At 52.6% G+C, this 25,301-nt stretch overlaps 1 protein-coding gene across 9 annotated transcripts in view; it reads left to right on the forward strand.

The window, feature by feature from the left end:
• The window catches only part of MEGF11 (multiple EGF like domains 11), a 332,801-nt gene that overhangs the window by 139,029 nt on the left and 168,471 nt on the right, over positions 1-25,301 (forward strand). For all 9 annotated transcript variants that reach the window (XR_012507744.1, XR_012507745.1, XM_074366296.1 and 6 more), the window contains exon 5: positions 23,523-23,615. Coding sequence is in view for 7 of the 9 variants with exons in the window: in XM_074366296.1 (XP_074222397.1) it covers positions 23,523-23,615 (93 nt within the window). In the remaining 2 variants the exon portion in view is untranslated. The remainder of the gene's footprint in view (positions 1-23,522; positions 23,616-25,301) is intronic.

Consider the following 25,301-nt stretch of genomic DNA (forward strand, 5'->3'; position numbering starts at 1 on the left):
GGCAGCTTCCATGTCTGATCTCCGGGGGTTGAGGGTTGGTTGTATTTAGCTGGTAGGATGTTGGCTGCAAGCTGCCTGTCTGATCCTTGCAGGGTGTGGTCACCCCATGCCCCAGCCAGGCCATCTATCCTGCTCAGTTCCCATTCTAGTTCCCATTTCCTGCTGGGATGAAGCCTGGTCTGGGGAACCTTGCTATTTATCATCTTCTCCATGCCTCATTTTGCTCATCTGTGTAATGGGAATGATAATAGTACCTTCCACATAGGCTTGTGAGAATTAGGTGACTAAATTCATATAAAATGCTTGAAACAGTGCCTGGCACACAGTAAGTGCTTAATAAGCATAAGTTCTTGTTATCCAGTGTGGCAGAGTAATGCAGAGATAGCTTCCCTGCTAGACCAAGGGCAAAAGGAATCACAGTTTTCAGATCTGGGAAGGAGCCGAGGGTTGGGAGGTGTGCCGGCCCTCTTCCCTGGCTTCCCAGAGAAAGTGTTTGAAGCTGTCAGAAAGAATAACAAATATGTATTATTGAGCACATAGCATGTGTCACTAATGGGGTGGAGCCACTGAGTGTGCAGGAGCTGAGCTTTGTAAGTGATGAGGCACCAGTCATGGCTCTCTTGCCTCCAGGTCATGGCACAGAATGCATTTCCACCTAGGGAGTGAAGACAGAAAGTCTCTATCATCATCAGGGCCCTGGGGTTCAGCCTGCAGGTGTCCCAGAGAGGGGTCCCCCAAAGAGGGTCAGAGAACCCAACCTGCCAGTGATGGGAAGTGTCTCTACCCGCTGATGCTCGTAATCTTCTGCTGAGGAGGTCAGCACATTCCTAAATCACAAGCTAGTCCTTAAAGGTTTTTGTTAATAACTTTACAACTCAAATGGTGGAGGTGTAAGATTTGTCTGTCTCTATCTGGGCTGAAACGAGTCTCCATCAAAGGCGGATGGTAGGAGCTCTGAAGGTCATTTCCAGCCCAGAATTCCAGAGCATGTCTGAGTGGGTTGAAGACTCGCCCTGCCCCGAGCAGAGAAACGGCGAGCTGACTCCTGGGTAGCCTCTCCCTGAGTCTGTGGTGGTGGACACTCCCCTTGAGTAGAAAGCAAAGCCAGCGTGCCTTGCCCCTCTGTATTTACCTTGATGGAGCTTTAAAATGCTGCTCTGACATGTGTACAAACCACGTGTGGAACAGCGTGGACGCCTCAGCCGGAGGTCTTAATTACCTGCTGAGAACAAGAGATGGTTCTAAGATCTGGGAAGCTGCCTGGGGAAAGTGGTTCATTTCCCAGAGCAGGGTGCAGAGGAAGGGGAGCCATATGGCCCAGCGGTGGAACAGCTGTCTCTCGAGAAGGAACAATTGGGGAGCTTCCACCATCTGCGTGAATTACGAGACTTGCAATTTTCATGCATATGTTAAGGCAACCCCCAGTACAGCAGTCAAGGGGCAGATGATGGAGAGAGATGGAATGTCCCCGTGCTCTGTGCCCTGGGCCACAGCCCGGCCATCCATCCCCAGAAACCCTGACTCAGCGGCCGCCTCTTTGCAGAGCTGCCCTGGCCAGGGCCTGCCTCTGAGGTCATACAGGCTGATGCCCTGCCAACCCCGCCAGGACCCCCACCGCCTCCACCTTCCACTTCCTCCAGGAAATAAATATACATGTCACTCCTCTCACTGTGGCCACCGCTTGCCTCTTTGGCAGGGCTGGGAAAATCTAGTTGAAGAGTGCTTAGTGGTTTGGGGCTGTTTTATTTTCTCTGCTCTATGATCCGTGTTAGGTTAAAAGGGCCAGAGCTGCTTTTCCTTCCCACGGAAGATAACTCAACCTGGACAGCCTCCCTCTGGGAAAATTAAAGGTGATGAGGGACTTCTGGTTGGCTGGAGCCGTTAATATCCTTCCCCGAAAGTGGCCCTCTCCCATCCCTCGTGCCCCAGCTGGTTGGAATGATGAATATATTCCAGTGTGTTCTCATGGCAAATGATAGCTCTTCTCCTTCGCATGTGCTGTGTATCGGGGGGGCCTGCGCTGGGCCAGCACCGTGGTGGGCGCGCTTTCTCTGGTCCTCCCACGGTGCTGAGCAGTGGGTTCCTCACAGATGAGGAAGAAGAGGCACCGAGAGGCCACGAAACCGGCCAGAGTTCCTTCAGATAAAAACTGAAAGAGAGGATTCAAACTTTGGTCTAACTCTAAAGCCGGGGCTCTTTCCTGGAGACTGTGCCAGAAGGGGACAGAGGCGGATCTCCCAGTGCTGGCTGAGGGTGAGCGTCTTAGGAAGGAGGTGTCATGCAAATGGCTTTGTCTCTGGGCTACTCAGTACCCTTCCTATGGATGAACCACCAGGAATCCTCATGTTAGAGAGATTGTCCTGCATGATGTCCTGGTGTCTGGAAGGTCCTGTTAAAATGTAGCTGTTCCCTGAGGTGGTAACGTGTTAATCTCCATGCTCTGCTCCCCAGGTTGGAGAGAGGTTGGGAGAGGCAAGTGGGGAGGGGAGTCCTGGGCATAGGATACCCTCCCCTTTAAAACTTGATCCGACAGGGAGCTATATTCAATACCTTGTAATGGCCTATGATGAAAAAGAATATGGAAAGGGATATATACACATGTGCAATTGAATCACTATGCTGTATACCTGAAATTAACATGACGTAAATGGACTATGCTTCAGTTAAAAAAAAAAAAAAAAGGAAAACTTGATCTGAAGCCAGCTCTGTCCCCCACCCTGATCCCCCCACACCTCTTGTTGAGAGGATACCCCAGCTTGAGTCTCCACAATCGATGCATCACCGCCCATGTAAGTGGGCTGGTTTTAGGATGATTGCCCAAGTCCATGGCCAGGGTGTCCCCGCAGGGAAGGAGCATGGCCTGTGGTCCCCTCCGTGTCCCTTAGTCCTCAGCTTATGGGGATGGGACACAGCCTTCAGGTCCCCATGTCTCCAGCCAGAGGACCATGCTCTCCCCAGAAGCCCAGGGCAGGCTTTGGGTGCCCTGATGTTGAACTTGGTGTCTCTGTGTCACCTTATGTCATCGCGTTCGTCACCTTGGCCTCCTTGCAGAAGTTGCCCTGAAGACCTGCAAGGCAGGATTTGGGTCTGAATGTCTTCGTGTCTCCAAGGGGCTGTTAGGCACTTAGTTAGATTTTCTTGACTATGTTAATGTCTGCCAGGAGGAGGCTTAGGGGAAGTCAAATAGCCCTACCCGCCAAAAGGCTGGGGGCCTTGCTCATTAATCTCCAGCAGCAAAAGGGCCGATCCCCAGCCTTCAGGGGGTACTTCACTGGGTTCCCCCACCCCAGGGTCAGGGAGGCCTGGTCCAGGGCTTGGCGAGCGGACCCAAGCCCTTTGGGCCTTTTGTGCTGGTGTCTGTGTGACAGTGGCCTCTGATCAGCAAAGCTGAGGCTGGAAATGAGACCTTCTTCCTGCTCAGCCTGCCCCCTTTGCCGCCCCTACTTCCTTCTCCTTCATGAACCTCCCTTTCCTTGGTGGAGGTCATTTGAGAGTTCTCCTCCTGTGCTGCCCACTGAGAGGAGAGACCGGAGGCAACAGCTGTATCAGATGACCTTCAGAGGCAGCCAGGAGCCGGCACCCTGTCCTGCAGTGGCCGCCTCCCTCTGCTCCTTTGTCTCTGGGTCCAGCTGGGCATCCTTCCAGCTGCACCCTGGTCTCCCCACTCAAGGGCTCCTACGTGCTGGCAGAGGTGAGGGCGCCTGGGAGATGGATCGCAGGGAGGTGGCCACCCCAGCACTCTGGCTAGACTTTTGGGGGTTGCATGTGGGTGAAATAGTGCCCAGGTGATGGAAGGAGGGGAAGACACACCAAGGGGACAGTGGGCAGCAGGAAATCCACACTTGGGGCTGGAGGTTCAGTTTTTCTGATCCCCAGCACAGTCATAGTGGGAGAGTAAGGGCCAACAGTGAAATGGGGGAGCTGAGGTCAGAGATGGGCTGTGAGATCCTCTGGTCCAGAACCGCAGGCCTCCTGTCCATGGAGCTGGGGGCTTTGGATCAGGAGATCAGGATGTGGATTCCAATCCTTTACCCCCATATCAGGGAATCACAAACTCTCAGGATTAGATGGGACCGTGCAGACCACTGACCCTGGACATACCTCTCTGGATATTAATCCCTGCCTGGGCCTCTGGCCCATCATTCTCACACTCTCAACATGTACATGGAACCCCAGGAAGCTGCATAACATGGAGGCCGTGCTGCTGTCACAACCGGAGATGATCGCTCAGGCTCAGTTTGATTACCTTGGCTGTCAGGGAGCTCACTCTCTCCTAAGGAAGCGCAGATGGGTTTGGAATACTCATAGTGGGAGAGGGGTATTTATTTTGATTCCAGAACAAGTTTCTCTCTTCCATATAACAGCTTTTTAGATGTTTTTGAAACTTCTTACCTCTCCTTGGCTGGCCTCCCCCCCCATTTTCTTTTTCAGGCAAAATATTATTTATTGATTTAGCAATTGATTTTCAAGCACCTCTTACGTGCCAGGCTCTGAGCAAGGTGATAGAGAGACAGGAATTAACAAAATGGACATTGCCCTTCATTCAGGGAGCTCATTGCCCAGCAAGGCATCATTCCCAGACTTCTCTACCTTCATCCTGCATGTAGGAAGGGCTGCAGGTCTGGTTTGATCAGGGCAGAGGTGACAGCCCTGCTTTGCTCTCCATGCTTCTGTTAACATCTACGTAAAGCTGAGGAAATTACTTAGCCTCCCTGAGCACCAACGTGAGGATAGCAATATTTGCCCACCTACCTCACAAGACTAATGTGTAGGATCCGACCTGAATTGGATTTTCATTCTCTTACACACAAATGCGAACTGTTATTTACATCCAATCCCTTGGAGACACGGGGGGAGGCAGGAAAAGAAAAGTGTTTATTTTGGTAGCATCCTTATGACAGTAATTACTGCACCTTTTTAGAAAGGGGGTCACCCGTTTAACAAACATTTATTGCGTGCCTCTTCAGATGCCAAACAATGCATTCATTTACTTCTTATTCAGACAGCAAGTATTGAATGCTTACTGTACTTGGTGCCGGGGCCAGGGGTCGATGGTCTGGGGGAATGAAAGAGATGCGGTGTGTACCTCCATGAAGCTAATAGCCTAGTGAGAGACAGGCTTTCAACAACTGTCCTCCGAATGAATCGAGGGCAACATCTTCACTGGGCACCATGAAGGAAAAGAAGATGGGGTGATGGGAGTCGATACTAGAGAGACCTTCTTCAGATGGGAGGATGGAGAAATCAGGGGAAAGTCTATGGAGCTGAGTGATGAGGGATGAGTAGTGAAGGCTGGGGATGGAGAGGGAGCTCCTGGCAGAGGGAACTGCGTGGGTGAAGACCCTGCGGTGGGACCGAGCTTTATGCATCTAAGAAACTAGAAGACAGTAGAGAGCAGGGGGGTGGGGGAGGAGGTGGCAGGGGATGGGAAGAGGTGGGCGGGGCCAGATTGCAGATCCCATGAGGCTCCCACAGGAATAGAACCCATGGCCTTGACATCACCACTGGGTTGGAGCCAATGCAGGCTAGAATCGGGAGCAGAACTCGGGGGCGTGGAGGCATCACTGTTGCTACAGATAGGAATGCTCTGCCCTAAGACTGCCAGGCTGGCTGCGCTGGGGAGTGGCCACTGCGCTGTGAACTCTCATCGGTCTTGCCTCTTCTCTCTGTGGGAACAGGTGCTCAGCTTACACAGGCTTTGCTGGACTGAGTTCTGGCTGTGACTCTGTTAACTTGTTGTGTGACCTTGGCCAAGTCACCTGCCTCCTCTGAGCTGCTTGGGGTTCCCATCCATCTACACCTGGCAAATAACCCTGGCTATGAACTGCATGTGGGGAGGGGAGCAGAAAAGCCAGGGAGATCGTGGGAAAGAAGGATCTTTGCAAACTGTAACGGCTGGGTAGATGTAAGGTTGCTCTGGTAACCGAGACCTGCCCTCCGGCTATCTTCCAGCCCCTTCCCATCTCCTCCCATTGCCAAGGTCGGGGCTGCCTTTCGCTACAGTGCTGCTAGTTCATACAGGTACATGGGGAAACAAAGCGGCCAGCACTTAAGTGAGATTCCCTGGTCACTAAAGCCTAGCTGGGAAGTGGTGGAGTCAGAATGTGAACACAGGAACCCCAGCGCCAGAGCCCACAGTCTCACCACCATGCTGTCCTATTACACCTTGTGCTTCCTGCAGAGCACTTGCTCCTCTGTCTGCATACCTCGTGACAAGGAAGGCATTGTCACCCTCCTTTTCAGATGACAAAATTGGGACTCTAAGAAGCATTCACCCAAGGTCACACAGCCCTGTCTCCTGACTCTGAGCTGGGTGATCTTGCCTTCGGGAGGCCTCGGTCTGGATCTGGAGGAAGCGGAGCGGGGGCCTGGGGGCTGTGTTTGCGTGTGGGTGTGTAGGGAGCCACAGAGACACGTGGGCTGCAGCCCTGACTGCTGCCTTCCGAGGGCTCCTCGGACTCCATGGCAACCCACTCTGGGCCTGAGCGTGTTTCTTGTTGTTTCAGTAAAATGTTTTGCTGCACGCACGCCATTCATGCCCCCTTTGGGTGCTCCGGGACAGGGGATGGAAGAAGCAACATGCTTCAAGAGCTGAATTAGGTGTGATTTTCCCTGTACTTTTCTGCCCCCAGGGGAAAATAAGTGTCCTGCTTTTTCAGGCTTTCTGATTCCTGAAAGTGCGTGTCCTCAGGTCCAGGGGAGCCAGCCGTGCTGGGGGCTCACTCCCCGCAGCGGGGGGCGCAGGCTTCCGGCCCCATCCGAGCATAGCGCGCTCCGCCACCAGCAAGCGTCCACCTGGCCGCTGGGCAGCGCGGGGCTCTGGGCTGCGCCTGTGCACTGGAAGGACCCTCAGATGGGCCTCTCTCTGCTCTCCAGCAGCTGATAGCCCAGCCTGGGAGATGAGCCCCTCACATGCGAGGCCAATCACGCCAGCTGCTCTAGGAGGCAGGCCAAGGCAACGCCACAGATAGCGAGAGAGGCTGTGCAGACTGCCAGGGGCGTGGAGTCGGGAGATGGGGCTCTCGGCCAGCTCAGGCGTGGGTGACCGTGGGCAAGTGCCTTCACACCTTTGAGCCTCTCTGTTCCTGTTTGTAAAGTGGGTGTAATCACAGCCCTGTCCTGCCTACTTTTTTAGGGGAGTTAGGAAAGCAAATGAATGACAAACATAAATGTGCTTTAGAAATTATAAAGTGCCCGATGAAGAGTGACATTATATGCTCTGAAAATTCAGAGACAAATGTTTTATCTTTAATTCCTCCCTCCCTCCCTCTTATTCTTCCTTCCTGCCATCCTACTGTCCAACTTTTCCTCCATCTTTTCTATCAATACCCACCAGATTTCTTTCCTTTGAAAATACTGTGCAAGGTAACAGGTCAAGATTGGAGAGAGGAGAGCAGGGCACAGATAAAGAAGGGCTGGACCACCTTTTAAGGAGTTGGAGATAGGAGCCAGGTGCACCTGAAGTCACCAGCTGCGGTTCCTGGCAGATGCCTGGGGGGCTGAACCTTGAAGAAAAGGTGGGCAGCAAGAGAGGAAGGATTGTCGACATTCTGAGGGTGTTTACTCCACTGTGGGGAGCAGAGACGAAGGGGCACAGGGACCCAAAGAGGATGCTCGCATGTCAGCGTGCTGCTCTCGGCTGGAAGGCAGTGTCCTCTCAAGAGCCAATGCCGAGCAATCCGGGGGTCCCATCAGCCCCCCTCCCTGTGGTCTCCCCTGGGGAGGGGCTCTGACCGGAAATGACAGGGCCAGCCTGGTACACACTGCAGCCTCTGCCTCCCTCTCCTCCTCCTTCCTTTTGCCCCAGCCCATCCCCCAAAGGGCCAGAGGGGCTGGGTATGGGTGACCAGACCATGACTAAAATGGAAGCAGCAGGGAGCTTGGTCCCTTCAGGGCCTGCGGAGATGCTTAGAGCAGGGCTGTGAATGGACTAAGAGACAAAAGGAAGTGAGGGCCTAAAAGACAGGAGTGGGAGAAAGGAAAAAACACAAGGAAGGAGAAAGGGAGAAAGAAGGAAGAGGAAGGAGGAAGGGATGGAGGAAGGAAAGCATCTTACACGACTAGGCTGATGAAAGTTGGCCTGAGGGAGGACAAGGGGTTTTATTTGAAAAAAACCACTGCTCCTCTCAGCATGATACAGGAGTAAACATCACCTCGGGGAGGCTGGGTAGTGATGTGTTACTGGGTACCACTGCATTGGGCTGAGACCAGCAGCTGCTGGGAAGTTGCTGTAGCTCCACCCTTGCTCTGCCGGCCTCTGCCCTCTCCCAGGGGCTGCGGAGATCCTGGGGAAACCTGCTGTTGCGCCTGGCTGGGGTGGCAGAGACCAGGCTCTTGCTGGGGAGGTGACATCTCAGGCCCTAACTCAGCAGCAGGAGTGATCTTCAGGCAGTGGCCAAGATTTAGCCGCCTCACTAGAATAAACCTTCCTCAAAGCCTTTCAGTTCTGAGTCCCTTTCCCTCAGGGTCCCCTGTGATGACAGTTACTCTCACTCAGGACTAAAAAGGTTGACATGAATGTGTTTCCTCTCCCAGAGGATTCCCGTGTATGTTAACAGAGGCTTTTTGGAGAATGTGCCTTATTTTTCTACCTTTAACAGTATTTATTTTCTGCAGAGATAAGACATTCATCTGGTTCAATATTTAGCAACATATTGAACAAAAGGGGATGCAATATTAAGCCTTTCTCCCAGTGTTCCCTTCCAGAATGGAGGAAGCCAGTATTACTAGTTTTTGTGCATCTTTCCAGAGATATTTTATGCACATAGAAGGAAACACGTATGTGCATTCTTTCCCTATACTCAGCTTTTTCACTGATGGTAGCATATTCCAAACCCTGCTCTGCCTTTACTTTTCTCACTTTAGTCCTAGCTGTGTATGTGTTATCAGGACATGAAGAACTTTCTGGTTCCTTTTCATGGCTGCATAATATTCCACAACATAGCCATACTGTGCCTAATTTACCCTTTCCCTTGTGGATGGAGGTTTTATTCCAAGCTTTTGCTGTCGTAGACGGTGCTGCAGTGAATGACCCTGCACATTTGTCATTTTCTCAAGTGCAAGTGTATTGAGGTGGTGTTCTTTCTCAAAGATACAGAGACGACCGTGGATGAAATGTTTAGGAGAGAACAGAGTCCCTGCCCATTCTCATCTCGGCTATTTTTGTTCATTTCTTAGGGCTGCCCCAGGGCGGGGTGGAAGGAGATGGGTGGAGAGGGAGCAAGGGGCAGAGCCATCCTGCTGTGAGGCCCAAGTCACCAGGGCTGGGATGATGGCCTGCTTCTTTGCCCTGAGACAGCGAGAGGCTGGTGGGCCTACCTTGACCACTAGAACAGAGGAGCCAGCTAGGCAGGACTGTTTCCAAAACCTAGGTCTGCTCAGGTGAGGTGCTTCATGCCGCCCCACTGGGGGTTCCCCCTCCCCTGGGAAGCCTTCCCTGCTCACCCAGCCTGGGTGCCAGCATCGCTTCTTTCCTGGCTGCCCTGCAGGCTTAGGTCTGCTTGGGAGACCGAATGGGAGTTGGGGGAGGACTACCAGCCCTGGGCTTGCAGAGCCCTGGGCTTAAATCCTGACTTTGCCACTTAGAAGCTGTGGGTACAGGCGATGGCGGCTCTTGACATGAAAGGATTATTTAAAAATAGCATATCCGGGGTGGGTAGAGCATGTGCTTAGCATGCAGGAAGTCCTGGGTTCAATCCCCAGTACCTCCATTAAAAATAAATACATAAACCTAATTACCTCCCACCCCCCAAAAATATTTTAAAAAGCTATTTCCTCCTAATTATGAAAGTACTACATGTTCAGAGTTATTTGAAATGTAAGGAGACACTATGGCGATGGTTGGAATTGGTCAGGGACCTGGAAACCAACTCCTCTAAACTCTCTTCAGGGAAGAACTGCAAAGCCCCCGCTCATAGATTAGGCTGTGAAGCCTGAGAACCTGTCTTGGGCCCCTACCTCCCGCACTGTGCAGGTGGAGGGTGTGGCAGGCTAGCCACACAGCTGGGGCAGAGTCAGAGGCCCCTGAGCTCAGGGATGTTAAAGGGTCTTTTCAAAGAGAAGTGTTAAGTTCCTGAGAGGGCGTGGAATTCCTAACCGCAACTCAGCCAGAAACAGACACAGCCTCGGCCGTAAGGGAAGGTGATTTTGTTGAGGACTAATTCATAAAGGCCCCAACTTCCATTTGTGGGAATTCAAGGGAATTTAGCCCCCCCCCCCACCTCGCTGCTGTACAAAGATGCTGGCAGGAAAGGCAGGAGCGGGAAGGAAGGAACGGCTGACCGTGACCTTCACAGCTGCCTTTTCCATCCACTTTGCATTATTTTTATTAAAGCCCTAAATCAGCGGTGCTAAGTGGCTCCTGATTTAGCTCCTTAGCAGGAATGAGATTTAAAACCAGCGGGACCACGGGCTGCTCGCTGCTAGGGCATGTGGCAGGGACGTGCTTCCTCACGCAGGCTGCTGGCAGCACCTGGCGGTGATATCCAGGACAGAAGACTAACTCTGAAGGAAGGAAGGGCACTTTCTCCATGTGCGGGCCCCGCTGGTCCCAGCCACACCCTCCTCAGAAGCGATGGGCTCCCGTCACTCTGTCTCTGATCTGTTTCAGTCTCAATTGAGAAGAGCCACCCGAAGGCTTGTCCTGTGGAATCAGGATGAAACATGGGCTGGGGAGCGGGAAAGGGCAGACTCAGCACCAACACATGCGAGTTCCAAGCAGGCAGATTTCAGCTCAGTGAAGCAAAAAGCTTTCTAGCAATTAGAGTGGTTCATAAACGGAAGGGGCTTCATTGATTGATTCATTCATACATTCAACACATGTTTATTAAGCTTCTGCTTCATGCCAGCACTGTGGTGAGAGAGACTGAGCATCTCCTTTTCAGAGGCTCCAGGCAGAACAGTGACATGTGACCTGTACTTCAATGGGGAAGGACAGGTGCTAGAGAGCATCTAACCTTTCGAAGGTGTCCAGGGATGGCTTCCTAAAGTAGGCAACATCTAAGGTGACCTGAGAGATGAATTAGCCAGCAAGGAGGAGGGAAGAGTATCTCTGAGAAGGAGAATAGCATGTGCAAAGACCCAGTGGTTAGAGGGAGCCTTCCTCCCTTGAGGATGTGAATGCAACTGAGTGAAGTTGGAGCAGAGTGCATTCCCTGTTGGTAGAAGCCTCTCGGTAGAGGTTTGCCCTGGGGTGTAGGAGAGAGGCTCCCAGCCCTGGATGAGGTGATGGAAGTGGGGCCTCTGATTTCTTGGCCCCTTCTGCTCTAGATATGCTGTGGTTTGAGTGCCTGCTGAAGTCTCCGAGTTCCACATGTTTGAATGTTGTGTGGGGGCTGCCTCTTCCAAAACCGAGCATGGTAGTAAGACTTGGGATTTATGAGTCCCTTGCTAAGAACCCACCCTGGCAACCACTTTACAGGCATTATTTTATTTAGCCTCTCACAACAACCCTTTATTTAGGTAATGCTATTGGACCAGATTTGTAGATGGAGAACCTGAGGCTTTGTGTTGTTAGGTCATTTTAATTGACTTAAGGCCACACAGCTAAGTGGGAGAACCAGGACTTGAACCTAGGTGTGTCCAACCTGAAGCCCATGTGCTTAACCATGTCCCTCTGCGGGGGCCTCTCTGAGGTCCATCTGTCCCTCCCCCCAGCGCCCCTCCTGCGCGACCCTGTCACACGTGGCCAGGAGCAGCGGCTAGCTCCTTCATGGAGGGCAAGTCGCAAGACAGAACCAGGGGACTGGTTTTTACATCAGAGCATTAAAAGGATGCTCGACAACCCTCATGTTTTGCTTTCCTTGTAGGTGGTGAGGATCAATTTCCCAAAGAAAAAAAAATCAATCAGTTGGAATGTGTCTTTCTGGAGAAAGCCTAGCATCTGTCAAATGGGAGGAAAAAACCCAGAAAAAGATTTTCTCGGGTCCTGCGCTGGGGGTTGCTGACTCAGGCCGTATGTTCCAACATCATTAACAAGTTGAAAAGCTGTTGCTCCTTGCAAGAAGGCAGGGTTGGTGGTTCGAACAGCTTAGACAGGAAAATCCTTTACAAAGCGAGGGAGGCTGAGGGTACAAGGAGTGTCCACAAGCAGATCTGGGTACTGCAGGACTGAGCAAGGGAACTGACTGAAATGCCAGCGCTTTTATCAGGCCCGGTGGTTGGACACGATTGCTTTACCTGCAAACCCCGATAGGGACATTCTGACAAGTTGGCAATTTTCAGTAATAAACAATTATTAACAGTTAAGCCATGTTGAGGCGAGGCCTGAGAGGCAGGCTAATATCTTGGGGTGATCAGTAGAGATATAGGTCCCCAGGGGAGCTTGTGGTCTGATACTGGAGTTTGATGATAGGTGATCCTCAGGGCTCCAGTCTGGAGTGTGGAGACCCAGACCCCAGACTCAAACCCTTCTTATTGGGTTTTGCTGGAACGGTCCTTGTCTATTTTCTGGAGAGTCACTGAAGTTTTCCTAAAGATCATTTCATTGTCCCACCACAGAGGAATCTGGGGCTTGGAATTGCCCTGGTCTCTTGGCTGAATTACAGGTTCAGTCCCAGCCAGACTGGTGTGGCCCACATGAGAGACAAGCAGAGCTCTGGATGCAGGGAGACACGGGGAGAGTCTTTCCAGATTCAGATACTCATTCAGCATATGCTTGTGGAGTACCTGCCATGTGCCGCACTAGGTACTGGAACATAGGATGAACTACAGAGGCCCATTCTTTGTCTCTCTAGAGCTTATGGGAGACAGACAGTGGCACAGAAGTCCATGCTGTGGCCTGTGGAGCAAAGTGGATGCTGTGGGAGAGAAGAGGACCCAACCCAGGCTAGGGGTGGGGGGTGGGGGTGGGCAGTAGTCAGGGAGGGCTTCCTGGAGGAAGTGGCATCCTCATTAATGGGAAGAGTAAACAGAATAAGTGGTGAGAGAGCTGGAGAGCTGGGTTGTAGATGGAGTTCCAGGCTGTATGAAGGTCCAGGGTGGAAGGATTGGGGCTCACTTACAACCAGAAGAATTCCATGTGCCAAAGCGAGGAGGGCAGGAGGGGATGTGAAGGCTGGAATAGCGAAAGGCCTGGAAGAAGGGGAGGGTAAAGGAAGTTTTCTCAGCAGAGACCTTCCCATGGACTGTGGGAGTGGGGAAGGCTGATACAGTATCTGGCACGTGGGAGGTGCTCAGTAACGTGTAAATGAGCCAAGTCCAGCATCATGTTCTCAGTGAAAGTTTTCCCCTGTCTGCCAACACATGGAAGAATGGCCCACCTTCTCTTGGCGCCCATCCTGCACCCTGAACTGTCTGGGACTTCAGTACCAGAAACATTTTCATGCCCCTGCTCGTTCACTCGCTCACCCACTCGCTCACTCAGTGCAGTCTCCTTTTCCCACGGTCACGTGGTGGAAGCAAGGACTGCGGCTACTTCCTTATGGTACTCCTAGCACCTGGCACAGTGTCCAGCACACAAATGCTTTTGGGTTGAGTGATTGCTCAGAGGCAGGGGAATGGAATAGATGACCTTGAAAGAAATAATAGCTAGGTTCCCATGTGCCAGGCACTATACTAAGCAGTTGACATGTGTTGACGATTTATCTTTGCAACTGAATTATGCAATAGAGGACCATTGTCCCCATTTTAAGGATGAGGAAACCGAGGTCCAGAGAAGTAAAGTCACTTGCCTGGGATCACACAACTAGGAAGTAGTGGACTCAAAACTTAATCCAGACAGCCTGGCTCCCGAGTCCATTCTCTGACCTCGTGACAGTCCTTACCCGTGGGGATCAGAGCACAGCCCCCATCCCTCTGTGCACAACTCCAGGCAGGCAGGAGGAGTATTCACTGCCGGGGAGTCCCAAGGGCAGTGCACAGCCTGGCCACTCCTCCGCATCATCGCTGCCCTGGGAGCCTGGCACAGAGCAGGTGAATGCATATGTGGTGGGTATTTACATAACTAAACAGAGGGTCCAGGGGCAGGGAGGATACCGGGCTGCAGGTACCACCCACAGGTTCACATTTCCCCCTAGAAACACAAACCACTGGTCCCCGTGAGAGGAAGGGCCTGGCAGCCAGACCGTGGCCTCCTTTTGTTCCATGCGCTCTCCTCTGAGAAACGGAAGAGGAAAGGGGTATGGACAGTGGTCCCCTGGGTAAATTATAATTCACCAGTAAGCTGAACGTGGACTGTGTCTCCTCCCTCCCCTGTGTGCCCCCAATCCCTGCACCTCCAGTATTCCCAGTGCTCTGGCTCTCCCCTCCCTGCCTTGGTGAATGAGGAACCCTTTTCAGGTCAAACTCAGGCCATTCTATCATCCTTTGAGGTGGAAATGAGCCTCTGGATGCTCTGGGGCCATGCATCCCACCTGCCCTGGCCAGTCCTCAGAAGAGGAATCTCAGTAACAATGGCATTAAAAAAAACCCCAAAACAAACAGCCAACAACAATGATAACTAACTTCTAGTTCTGGGTGCTTTGTATGAATTAACTAAGTCTACAGCCATTTTACAGACAAGGAAAGTTGAGGACAGGATAGGCGGTGCAAGGACACGTAGCTAATGAGTGGCAGAACAGGGACCCCAGCTTTTAGAGGATGCTGGACTGCCACAGAATAAATCTCAGCCAGGGCACCACTGAATTAAAATGAGAGGCCATGGGCCAGCTTGGCAGGTTGGGTAGAGGTGGCCACCCCCTGGTTACCCATCCCAGAGTCCTATGTGAGCCTCCCCAGGACCCCCACTGGGAAGAAGGGGGACCCACAGGTCCCAGACCAGGAGAGCATTTGGCCCTTCAGGTCCTTCCATCCTATCAGCCCTGCAGGTGAAATGCTTCTCTCTCTCTCTCTCTCTCTCTCTTTTTTTTAATTGACTATTCCTGTTTTGGAGCCAGATGTGACCACAGCAATTAAAAGCCAAGTCTAGATGTGCCGAGAAGAAGGGCCAGCTGTTTTGGCTCTTCCTGGCCTTGGAGGGGATGCAGGGCTGGTAATTATAAAGGAATGAATGATACACATCTGATGAATTGTTCTAAAGCTTCCCTTGGTGACTCCTCGACACAGACACACATAGACCCACACTCCCCCCACCACGTGCCATGTGACCTTGGCCATGGCAGAAGCACTCATGCTAAGTGTGTCACTCTGGCATTGGCACCTGGGCCCACTTGGATGTAGGTCGTTTTATTTCCAAGCAGATACAGATGACAGCCTGATCTGAGACTCTAGCCAAGAGCGCTGGTGGAGGGCTGATCAGCGTGCCTGGGAGCACTGGGGAAACAAGTCTGGGGAAGCTCCAGGAGCCATATGCTGTAGGACTCAGACTGTCTCCTTCCCCTGGTTCCCAGGCCTTCCTGTGTCCTAGCTGGGTGTCAGGCAAGTTGGCCAGGGAGCATGGACGTCTTCTTTATTTATCTTGACCTTTTCATGTAAGTAATTTTTATAGTTCCATTAACTAGTAAGACCATTTGCAAACCGCCAGGCAAAATATATTACCACGAATGCCTCAGGGACTTGTGGGTCATCTTGGGTGGAATACTAATGGGATTGAGCATTGATTCAGAGCGCTCACCATGAGCGAGGGACAGCAGACCAGGCGCCTTGGTCAGGGAAGGGCCAGTGTTGGCCCAGCAGTGTGTTTGCAAAGGACTCCCCAAGTCTGACCTAGACCCTTTTGCTCAATGCCAAGATCCCCATACTGGGTCCTGGGCTGCTTTGTGCAGGTTCACGCCTAGCCCAGGACTGATGCTCTGGCCTTGCATCTGTACCTTGGAACACACTTGTTCCCATGCTGAGCTCTGTGCCTGCATTTGTGGAATGGATTCTTTTCAAACTTGGGTTGAATCAGTGAACCAGAAAGCAACCATTGCTACAGTCAAGTCCTAGACTCCCAGAGCTGGAAGGAACATTTGGATCATGTCATCTGACACTTTCATTTTACAGACAGAGAAACCGAGACCCAGAGGAGGGAGGGGGCTTGGCAAGTCGGTGACAGATCTGGCATTCGTACTCACTCACCTCAACCTGTGGTCCAGGTGATGGTGGAACATGTGGTTTAGAGCAGGCCTTTTAGCATCACATGGATGTGGCTTGGCCACTGGATCAATTAGAGATCCGCTGAGAAATAGATGGTATGTTAACTGAGAAGAGTTTAATACAATGATTATTTATAAAGACATGAGAAGGGACAAGGGAAACTAACAAGAGATGGTACAGCATTTCGGGCTAGCAACTAAGGAGCCCTCCGTCCCTGGGCTGGAAGAAGCCCCCCCAGGACCTTGAGCTGTAGGAGCGAGGACCACCGGCATCGCCACCACCACCAACCTGTCCAGCCTCCCCTTCTGCCCAGCCGCCCATCTCCTGCTGTTACCCCCCACCAGCTGAACCCATCCAGAAGCCAGAAGGCAAGGAGGCCTGTTAATGCAGCCCATGGAGGTGCACTTCTCAGGGCACAGAGAAGGGAGGAGAAGCAGAGGAGTGATCTGGAGGGACAAATGGAGACTATACAGCACATGAGTTCTTAACGGGTAAAAATTCTCAGTCTGTTTACATATAAAGCACGAATATACATACACAGATATATAGTGTATCTATGGTATTAGAATTTCATGGGAAGGGCTGATTAAGAAGAAAGGGTCTACAATTGTTGTCGGAAGGCAGGTTCTTGTCGTAGAAAGAATTCAGAAATGAGACAAGGAGGTTAAGAAAGCAAGGCAAGGATTTATTCAGTGATAGACAGTACGCTCTCAAGGAAGAGCGGGCAGACCCAGGTGGGTGGCTGCCCCCAGTGTCCTTGGCAAGCTGGTTTATGGATGTAAAAATGAACGGGCAGAATATTCATTGGTGGGGAGGGTCTTGGGGTCGTCTTTCCTGATCTTCATCCCAGCTCCACCTTCCCAGGTGGGGAGGAGGCATTTTTCGTCCTTATTTAGTCTTGATTGGGAAGTTGGATGAGGTCATAGCGAACAAAAGGTTACATTCGGATGGAGGTATAATGAGCAGCAAGTTACATTCGGATAGTAGAGATTCCTGTCTCATCCCATCTTTTTTGTCAGCTTCCGGGACACTTGTCAACCCCGAAGGTATGGTTTCTTATCAGTCCAGAGGTTCCTGCTTTTCTCGGTCTGTCCAAGGACCCCCGTTGTTCACAGACATATGGTTTCCTGCCATTTGGCCGTGCCCCCCTTTCTCTGCTCACATCTAGCTACCTGCCTGCTACCTTCCCGGCTCCCGGGAAGTAGGGGGTGTGGTCATGAAAACAAGGCTGGGAAGGAAACACGGGTCTCGCTCAGCCTCTTGGTAGCTATGGGAATTTGTACCAGTAACTTAGCCCTTTCTGTGGTTTAGATTCTCAACTGTAAATGGAGTAGGAATAATAGGATGAAATGGGATAGCGATAGTAGGTGCCCAGCGAAGAGGAAGGATGTATATTTGTTTTCTCTTTCATTTCCCCAGCTGCTAGTGTCCACCCGAGAACCATCACTGCAGTACGAGGGGTCGTTAAGTCGTCCATATTCCTTGTTCTCCCAGGAGGAAAGAGGACCGAAATAAAGTGTCCAGTGAGCATCTGTGGCTGCTGAAGGCTGTGCTTCCCAGCCCCTTGTTCCTTCAGGTGGACCCAGCGTTCCGCTTTAGAAAGGAGGCCAGGCGTCACTGGATACTTCCTAAGCACATTTTGCTTTGGTTTATCATCTGGTCATACCGGGGAGAGCGTAAATGATGTAGAAAGTCCCACAAGTCCATTTCCCATCAAATCGGGACCCCCCCCCAATAATGAAGCAAATAGTTAATAGTTTAGGCTTTGCTGAGCATCTGTCTCTGTGGCAATGACTCAGCTCTGCCCTCGTAGTGCAAAAGCAGCCTTGGACAGTATGTAAATGAATGGGGACAGCTGTGTGCCAACAAAACTTCATGTGTAGACATAGGCAGCAGCGGGATTTGGCTCAAGGACCCTCCAGCATCTGTGGGTCCTCCATGCTCTGCTGGGGGTTCCCAGTGATGGGTGGCTCCCTACCTGTAGAAAGAACCCTCTGAACTGCTGAACCCATTCAAGGGGTAGAAAGTCTTGCCTTGAGTTAAGCTGAAATCTGCCCATTTGTCACATGCACCCCTGAGTCCCTATTCTGGCTGGGACAGAGGGGTTCCCACTTCTCTTTGGCAGCCATTCAGTCTGTCAGCTGACTTTGACCTGCCTCCCACCCACTGCTCCCTTTTCCACACTAAACCACACCCCCCACACAGGTCCCAGCCGTCACGTGACCCTCACAGGTCACAAGTCCACCCCCATTGCATCCTCACCCTTCCCCCCTGGCTTGTCAGTGTCCCTTGCGAAGCACAGGGAGGTACCCAGAAGAGCCACCAAGAGCCACACATGGGGTATCTGTAAGGCGTGGTGCATGGGCAGGTCCAGGGAGGTTAAGACCCTGGATTTACCCTCAGGGAGCTCACAGTCTAGTTGGGGAGACCAGATAAACCCATGCTAAATGGGGACGTGGCAGGGCCAGTCAGGAGGAAGTTCATGTAGGTAAGGAGGCTCTGGTGGGAAAATATTTCACCCTCCACCGATGTGCACCCTGGGGTGGCTGAAGTCCTCCTAGCTTCTTGGTGGAGCAAGGTGATAGAGGCAGGGCCAGGCCCTGCTGACCCAGGTGACCAGGGGCTGGGAGCCCAGGGGAAGCGTTTCAAGCTTCCTAGCTGTGGTGAAGTGACATGGCGGAGCCAGAGCAGCCCTAGAAGCACTAAGGGGTGTCAACAGGGTGATGGGTCCCAAAGCCCCTGCTTTATAGATGAGAGAGGAAGTCACCTTCCCAGAGTCTCGTGCGTGTCAGGTAGCCCAGAGCCTGGACTGATACTCAGGTCCCCCAGCTCTTAATCCAGTGCTTTTTCCAAAGAAATGGAGGCCAGAAACCAGGGGTCCCTGTGAGATCAAGAGAAGAGGTTTCCTAGGTCATAGGAAGGGGGATGGGGCTTGGGGGCCAGGAAGCAGGACTAGAACAATGGTGGCATTTCCTGGAAGAGGTGGGCGGATGACAGCCCACCTTTGCTGAATGAGACTTGAGACTTCCTGTGCTCTAATCTTGAGTTATAGGTGAAGTTGCAGGGCCTGGAGAGGAGAGTGAGTTATTTAATATCACTGAGATAGATGCTGGTAGACACAAACCCAGGTCTGCTCACACCCACGGTTGGGCTTGGTCCAAGGCCCCCACCACCATCCCTCAAGACGGCAATCAGCCTGGTCCCACAGGACCAGAAGTAGCTGGAGCCAAGGGGCCTCTAGAGATTTGGTGACTTCCCCGAGACTGAGCTCTGAAGCCAAGCTCAGGGAAGATGACCACGCCCTCCCTGCACACGCTTTGGTCCTCTCTCCCGGGGCAGATGGCTCTCCCCTTGGGCCCCACAAACAAGGAGCACCTACTGTGTGTCTGGCAGTATGAGGGTTTTTAAAGGCCAAGTAGGGAGCAACCTCTGTCCCGCAGGAGCTGGAGATCCACAAAGGGGAGACAAGGTGGGCTGGGCTGGCCTGTGACAGGGGATGAGGTAGCATGTGTGAAAGCCCCAAGGCCTGGCACATAGTAGGTGCTCAGAAACTGGTAGCCCATTGAAAACTGTGTTAAGTGGTAGCAGTTGTTGTTTATCTTAGACACCAAGTCCAGACCCCATGGCTTGTGTGTGTGTGTGTGTGTGTGTGTGTGTGTGTGTGTGAGAGAGAGAATATAATAGCAGCTCCTGCCTGCTGAGTACTTCCTGTGTTCCAGGCACTGGTCCAAGCATTCAGTATGTATCACTTCATTAAATCTTTGCAACAACCCATGAGGTATGTACTATGGTAGTCCCCATTTTACAGATGAAGAAACTGAGGCACAGAAAGTTAAATCACTTGCTGATTGTCCTATAATTTTAACTTCAGTTGGCAGATACAGAGTTTAAACGTGGCCCATCACATTCCCTTTCATCCTGGCCACTCCACCAGGGTGGGGATGGGGCTGCCCACCAGCATACCGGCCCCCAACCAGGGGTCTGGCAGCAGGTCCATATAGCCCACCCTATGTGTCTGCGACCTCAGTGAAGGGGTGGGAGGGAGAGAGAGGGCCTGTGTGTGAAGGATAAAGGAGGCTTAGGTATTACAAGGACCCTGCCTCGGATCTGAGGACACCTTTCTGTTAACAGTGAGACTCACCCAGCACTTACTAAACCCCAGGCTCCGCTCTGGGTACTTTATGAACTGATTGAATCCTCATACACAGCCTGAGGCCAATCCTGTCACCGTTCCCCCATTGAACAGATGGGGAGTGACACAGAGATGGCGGTAACTTGCCTGAAGTCTAGAGCTACCAAGTGGCATCGCTGGGTCCAGACCCGGCTCCCTGGGTGCCGTCTGTGCTCTTAACCGCCGGGCTGCTTCTCGCTAAATGTGCCTCTGGCACCCGGGAGGTGAGTGGGAGGGCAGAGGTTGAAACTTCTCAGTGGGCCGGGGGGCCCTCAGTCAGAGCCAGCCCCTAATTGCCTGCCCATGACAGCAGATGCATGCAGCGGTGGGGACAAAAGGTCCCCGATTCAAGTTACAGGAGCCCGAGGAGGGGGGGCCAGGTGGCAGACCCCCAGCTCAGCCCCTCCTAGAGGGTCAGCTGCCATGAAGGACTGGGTTCTGACCGAACTCAGGGGACCCGCCCCCTCTAGGAGTGGCTGCTCTGTAAACCTCAGCCCTCTGAGGAGGGGCCGCCCACTGTGGGGCTATCCTGGAGCTTGGGGTAGGAGTCGGGCACCCCTGCCCCAGGGAGGGTCATGGGTCTCACCTCCATTCCTCCTCAGGAGACGCCTCACAGCCCCCTGTCCTGTCCCCTCCCCACCAGGTACACAAACACACAGTGGCCCAATTGCCAAATACGGCCATCTGAGCGTCAGATATTTGCTATCAATATTTCATGCCTCAAACAACACTGTCCAAACAGCACCTATGAAATATGAATGGATTGAGGTTTTGACAAGCAAGTAGCCCAGGCGGAACACCAGGGTGATGGGGGTGGGGGACCACGGGACAGCAGCCTCACCCCTGGAGTCAGGCCCAGGGTTTCAGGGATGGCAGTTCTCCACAAGCAGGGTCACCGAGAGCCCATGTGCTGGTCACAGGGCTGAGCTGGCGGAGGTGCTAGGCATCGCTGGGGCTTTGGGGAGAGGCCAAGGAAAGAGGGAGCTGGGACCTTGCTCAGAGCCTCTAAGGGTTCCTCCCTTCCAGCCAGGGAGAGGGTGCAGGAGGTAGACCAGGAGTCAGAGGGCCAGAGAGAGGTGAAGGTTGGCAGGGCAGGCTTGGCCCTTGCTCCCTCGAGCTGCTCCAAGCCCCCGCACAGTTCCCGTCCGCAGGGAGTTGACACGGATCCTCTAGCCTCCGTTTCCAGCTCTCGCCCTCCTGAGGGTCAACCCTCTTCTCTCTGGACTGGCTCTGTGGTGTGGGAGGACGTCCAGCCTGGGCAAGTCATGATGGCCCATGGTCTTGGGTACTTCTCACCAACCTCCCCCTTCTGAGGCCTCTGTCTCCGGGAGCCTCATCCTCCAGCGTCTTTCTCCCAGGCCAAGAGGCCACATGCTGTTCATGGGGTTGCAAGCACTCAGGCCTCAGTTCCTCCATGTATAATATGAGGTGGTTGGACATGGTTTCCTGTGAGGTCCCTTGTAGCCCTGACACCTGGCAGGTTCACAGTTCACTGCCTGCCCTCGCTGACACCCAGAGAACCCTCAGGGGTCAAGGTGCTGCTCTCCACAATCAGAAAGCTGCTGGAGGTGTCTGAGCTCACCTGACAAGCTGCTGGGAGGGTCTGCTGGAAGGCGGACGGGTCCAGCTGTGGAGCCTGCTGGGACCTCAGCCAAAGGTGGTGGGACGGAGGGAAGAGAGAACAGCTGAAGCCAGGTCTGGGATGGGGACCCAGGGAGGGACACCTAGTGTCCAGTGTATACTGGGGACACTGACCCATTTGAGTTTGTTTGGAAAGTCTGGTGGGAGCAGGGGAGGCCGCGCAGCAGGTGTCACTGGCTGGGGTCTTGCTAATAGCTACAAGAGCAGCTCATTGTGGCTCTGAGTGGCAGTGGTCACTGGGGTCAGGGTCCAGGCTGGTTCCCCAGTAAGAAGTGGGCTGACTAGTAGGCCCTGGTCACTCCCCAGGGCACCAAGTCTTCAGCACAAACCAGAACTCTGCCCCAAAACCACTTGTACAAATGAGAAGGACTCAAGGGCCAGGGCTCCCCTCAGACCCACCACATCTCAGACTTGCAGAGGATGGGCTGACTGCAGATCACTAGCCAGTGGGGACTCTGAAATGGCTTTTCGGGGTCTGCCTGGCCAGGGGGGCCTGGGCAAAACTAAGACAACAGCTTCAGGGTCAGTGTTTGTATTTGGGAGGGGCCAGAGGACTGACACCCCCAACAAATGGACTTTGTTGTCTAGCCTGTCAGTGCCCTCTTGGTGGCATCCAGCCAGGTACTGGACTTGGAAGCAGGGTGGCTGTTTGGAAGGCAGTGGCAGCTCCTCAGAGCTCACCATCGGGGGGCCACCTGCTCCCCCAGCCCAGTCCAGTTCCAGGCAGAGAGAAGGTCTCCAGTCCCTTGTCAGAAAAAGCGCTTCATCTTGATCCTTTCTGAGAAACTGACAGGGCTGATGGAGGCTGCTGATTTCCCGAGCTTACAGAATTGGTGAGGGCAGCAAAAGAGGTTTCTGTAATCCCTCACTGATGGATTAGATGCTGGGGCAGATCTCTCGGGAGCAATGGATGACCTTGAGAAAATGTGGACGTCAAAGGGAGAGAGAAATAATCTCCCTTTCTCAGACTGCTGCCAATAAGCCTTCTCAGCACTGGGGTAGTTGATGGAAACTTTGTGGCTTTTGCCTCCCAACTCAGGAGGCATTTGACTGCGTGATAAGAAATTGCCAGGCACTTTCTAATTACAATTATCATCATCGTGGCTGTCTCTCTTAATTACTTTCTTATAATTAGCTGTTGCTTTTTTCCTCGGCATTTGTGTACTTTGCAGATTTGCTGACATTTGAGAGCCCCGAAATAGGGACATTTGGGGAGGAGGGCAGAAAGGTGGGGAAAACGTGAGGGGAACCGCTTCTTTTCAGGCAACCTGATACATTTGGGGGCTTCTGCAGAAAGCAGTTGGGGGAAGCAAAAGACTGATGTGCTGGGTCATCATCTGAGCTGAGGGGGTTAGAGAGCAGGAGTGGAGGGGTGGGGACTGGGCTTTGTGAAGGGTCTCCAAGTGTTAAACCTTAGAGGAAATACTCTTGAAAAGCCACCAAGGCCACCATTTCTCAGGCTTGGATTTCATTGTAGGAAACAAGGCTGAGGTGAATCACACTTTGTTGAGTTCTTTTCAGAGTTAGTTAAATAACTCAGGTCAGGTGTAGCTTGATGTTCCCCAAAGTCGGTGATGCGTTCTGAGCATCCCTAGGCCCCAGGGAGTCATTACAAAGTGGATTATGCTCCTTGACCAGATGGCTGGTTTTCACACTCTGTGCTTGTTTTTTCTCCCTCTCCCCTGGCCCCCTGCAGCCCTGTGTACAGAGGAGTGTGTGCATGGCCGCTGCGTTTCCCCGGACACCTGCCACTGTGAGCCTGGCTGGGGAGGTCCCGACTGCTCCAGCGGTAAGTCTGGGGTCTTTGGGGCTTGGCTGGGACCCTGGCTCTGGCTCTGGGGGGAGCCGTGCCATGTGCAGGCTGCATTCTTTGTCCTGGGCTTAAACTGCCTAGGCGATTGTGGGCATCAAGGAAGAAACAGACCACAGTTTAGTACATGATGGTACTTGGGGTGGAGGTTCTCATGGGTTTTATGGGGGTCTGGAGGGAAATTGTGTATCACGTATATGGGCAATTTGTGGGGTCATCTGTATGACTCTGACTTTTGATGAAACACTTCTGGAAAAGGTCGTTGAGGGTTGACGTGAAATTGAGATGCCACCCAAGGGTGCAGACCCGGGAGACCACTGTGGGTCATGGCCTGGTGCTCAGCTTTGCTGGTCCAGAGGCTCAGTTTGGTGGGTGCTCCCAGAAGCTCAGGGGACTGAGTCATGAGACTGGTGGGCACTGGGATGCCTCTGTGTCCCCAAAGGTAGGAGAATGGGATGCCTGTAGGGGCCGGTTGCTGTGTTCCCACGCCTCTCTGGGTAGACTGTTCACATTCCCTGGAGAAGGCTTCCGGGTGAGCACCAGTGAGGCGAATGCTCTTGACGGGGTGACCCACGGCAGGCACCGTGGGCCTCGTCTCTTCTGCGAGCCTGGCCGCCGAGTGGGCAGGGTAGACCTGGCAGCTGCCTGGAGAAATTCTCTGCCAAGAGCCCAACTGAAGCAAATCCTTCCCCTTTGGCTCATTTCCTCCAAATACTCACAGATGACCCTCTTTCCAGTGGCACAGTTTGCAGTCAATGACTGGTTAATGTCGTGGTTTTATTTGATAACTGCGGCATCCTTGATCAGTGTCGAAGCCCAGTTTTCTTCTTGCTTTGAGCTGGGATGGTGTCTTTCTTATTGTGACTTGAGTAGATGACATGGCTCAGCTGATCCAGTAGGGGTCTAACCCCTGTTATTTATGCATCTTTGGGAGTCACCCCCCTGTTGCCTGTCCAGGAGTGACTGCAATGGCCATGACAACTTGGAGAAGGAATGTTGGGTCCACATTGGCCCAATGTGGTGCTCTTGTCCTTTCCACTCTCTGCTGGGGCAGAAACATCCAGTTAGGGTCCTTTTTTTCCAAAGACCTTGATTGGAACCTCCCTGCCTAAGCAGTACATGGGTACATACCAGCCAAGGCAAGCTATTGGATGTGGTTTTGTTTGAGCCTGGGTGGTTATCTAGGCTTGGGGAGTCCAGGATCTGTTTGGGGTTCTCCAGACTCTCTCCAGTGTGTTGGGACGTTCAGGGACAATGGCAGTCTCCTCCTCCACCTGTTTCACTGCTTTGAGGTAAGTCGCGCTGAGAATCAGGGACTCCTCCAGACAACGAAAAGTAAACCTGGGGGACACGTTGAGTTAAAGGAATGTGTTCAAGCTGTCTTTCTGTGAACTCCAGGAAACCTGCTGGCTGCGATGTTTGAGAGCATTTCCCCCCCTTGTCTGTGTTTTGTTTTGTGTAACTTTGTCTCCAATGAATCTTTGGTGAGGAACTCTCTGGCTTGGATTAGGTAAAGCCTGCTGGGACAGGTCCGTTTGCTGTTGCCAGATTATAATGTCAAGGGGAGTCTGTTGGAGGTTGAAATACAGCCCAGGTTCCAGAAGCCCTCAGTGCATATAAATCGCCAACCAGTGAAAATGTGTTTGGTGCTCACTGTGGCGGGCA

The sequence above is a fragment of the Camelus bactrianus genome, chromosome 6 (genome assembly GCF_048773025.1).
Source record: "Camelus bactrianus isolate YW-2024 breed Bactrian camel chromosome 6, ASM4877302v1, whole genome shotgun sequence".
Lineage (NCBI taxonomy): Eukaryota > Metazoa > Chordata > Mammalia > Artiodactyla > Camelidae > Camelus > Camelus bactrianus.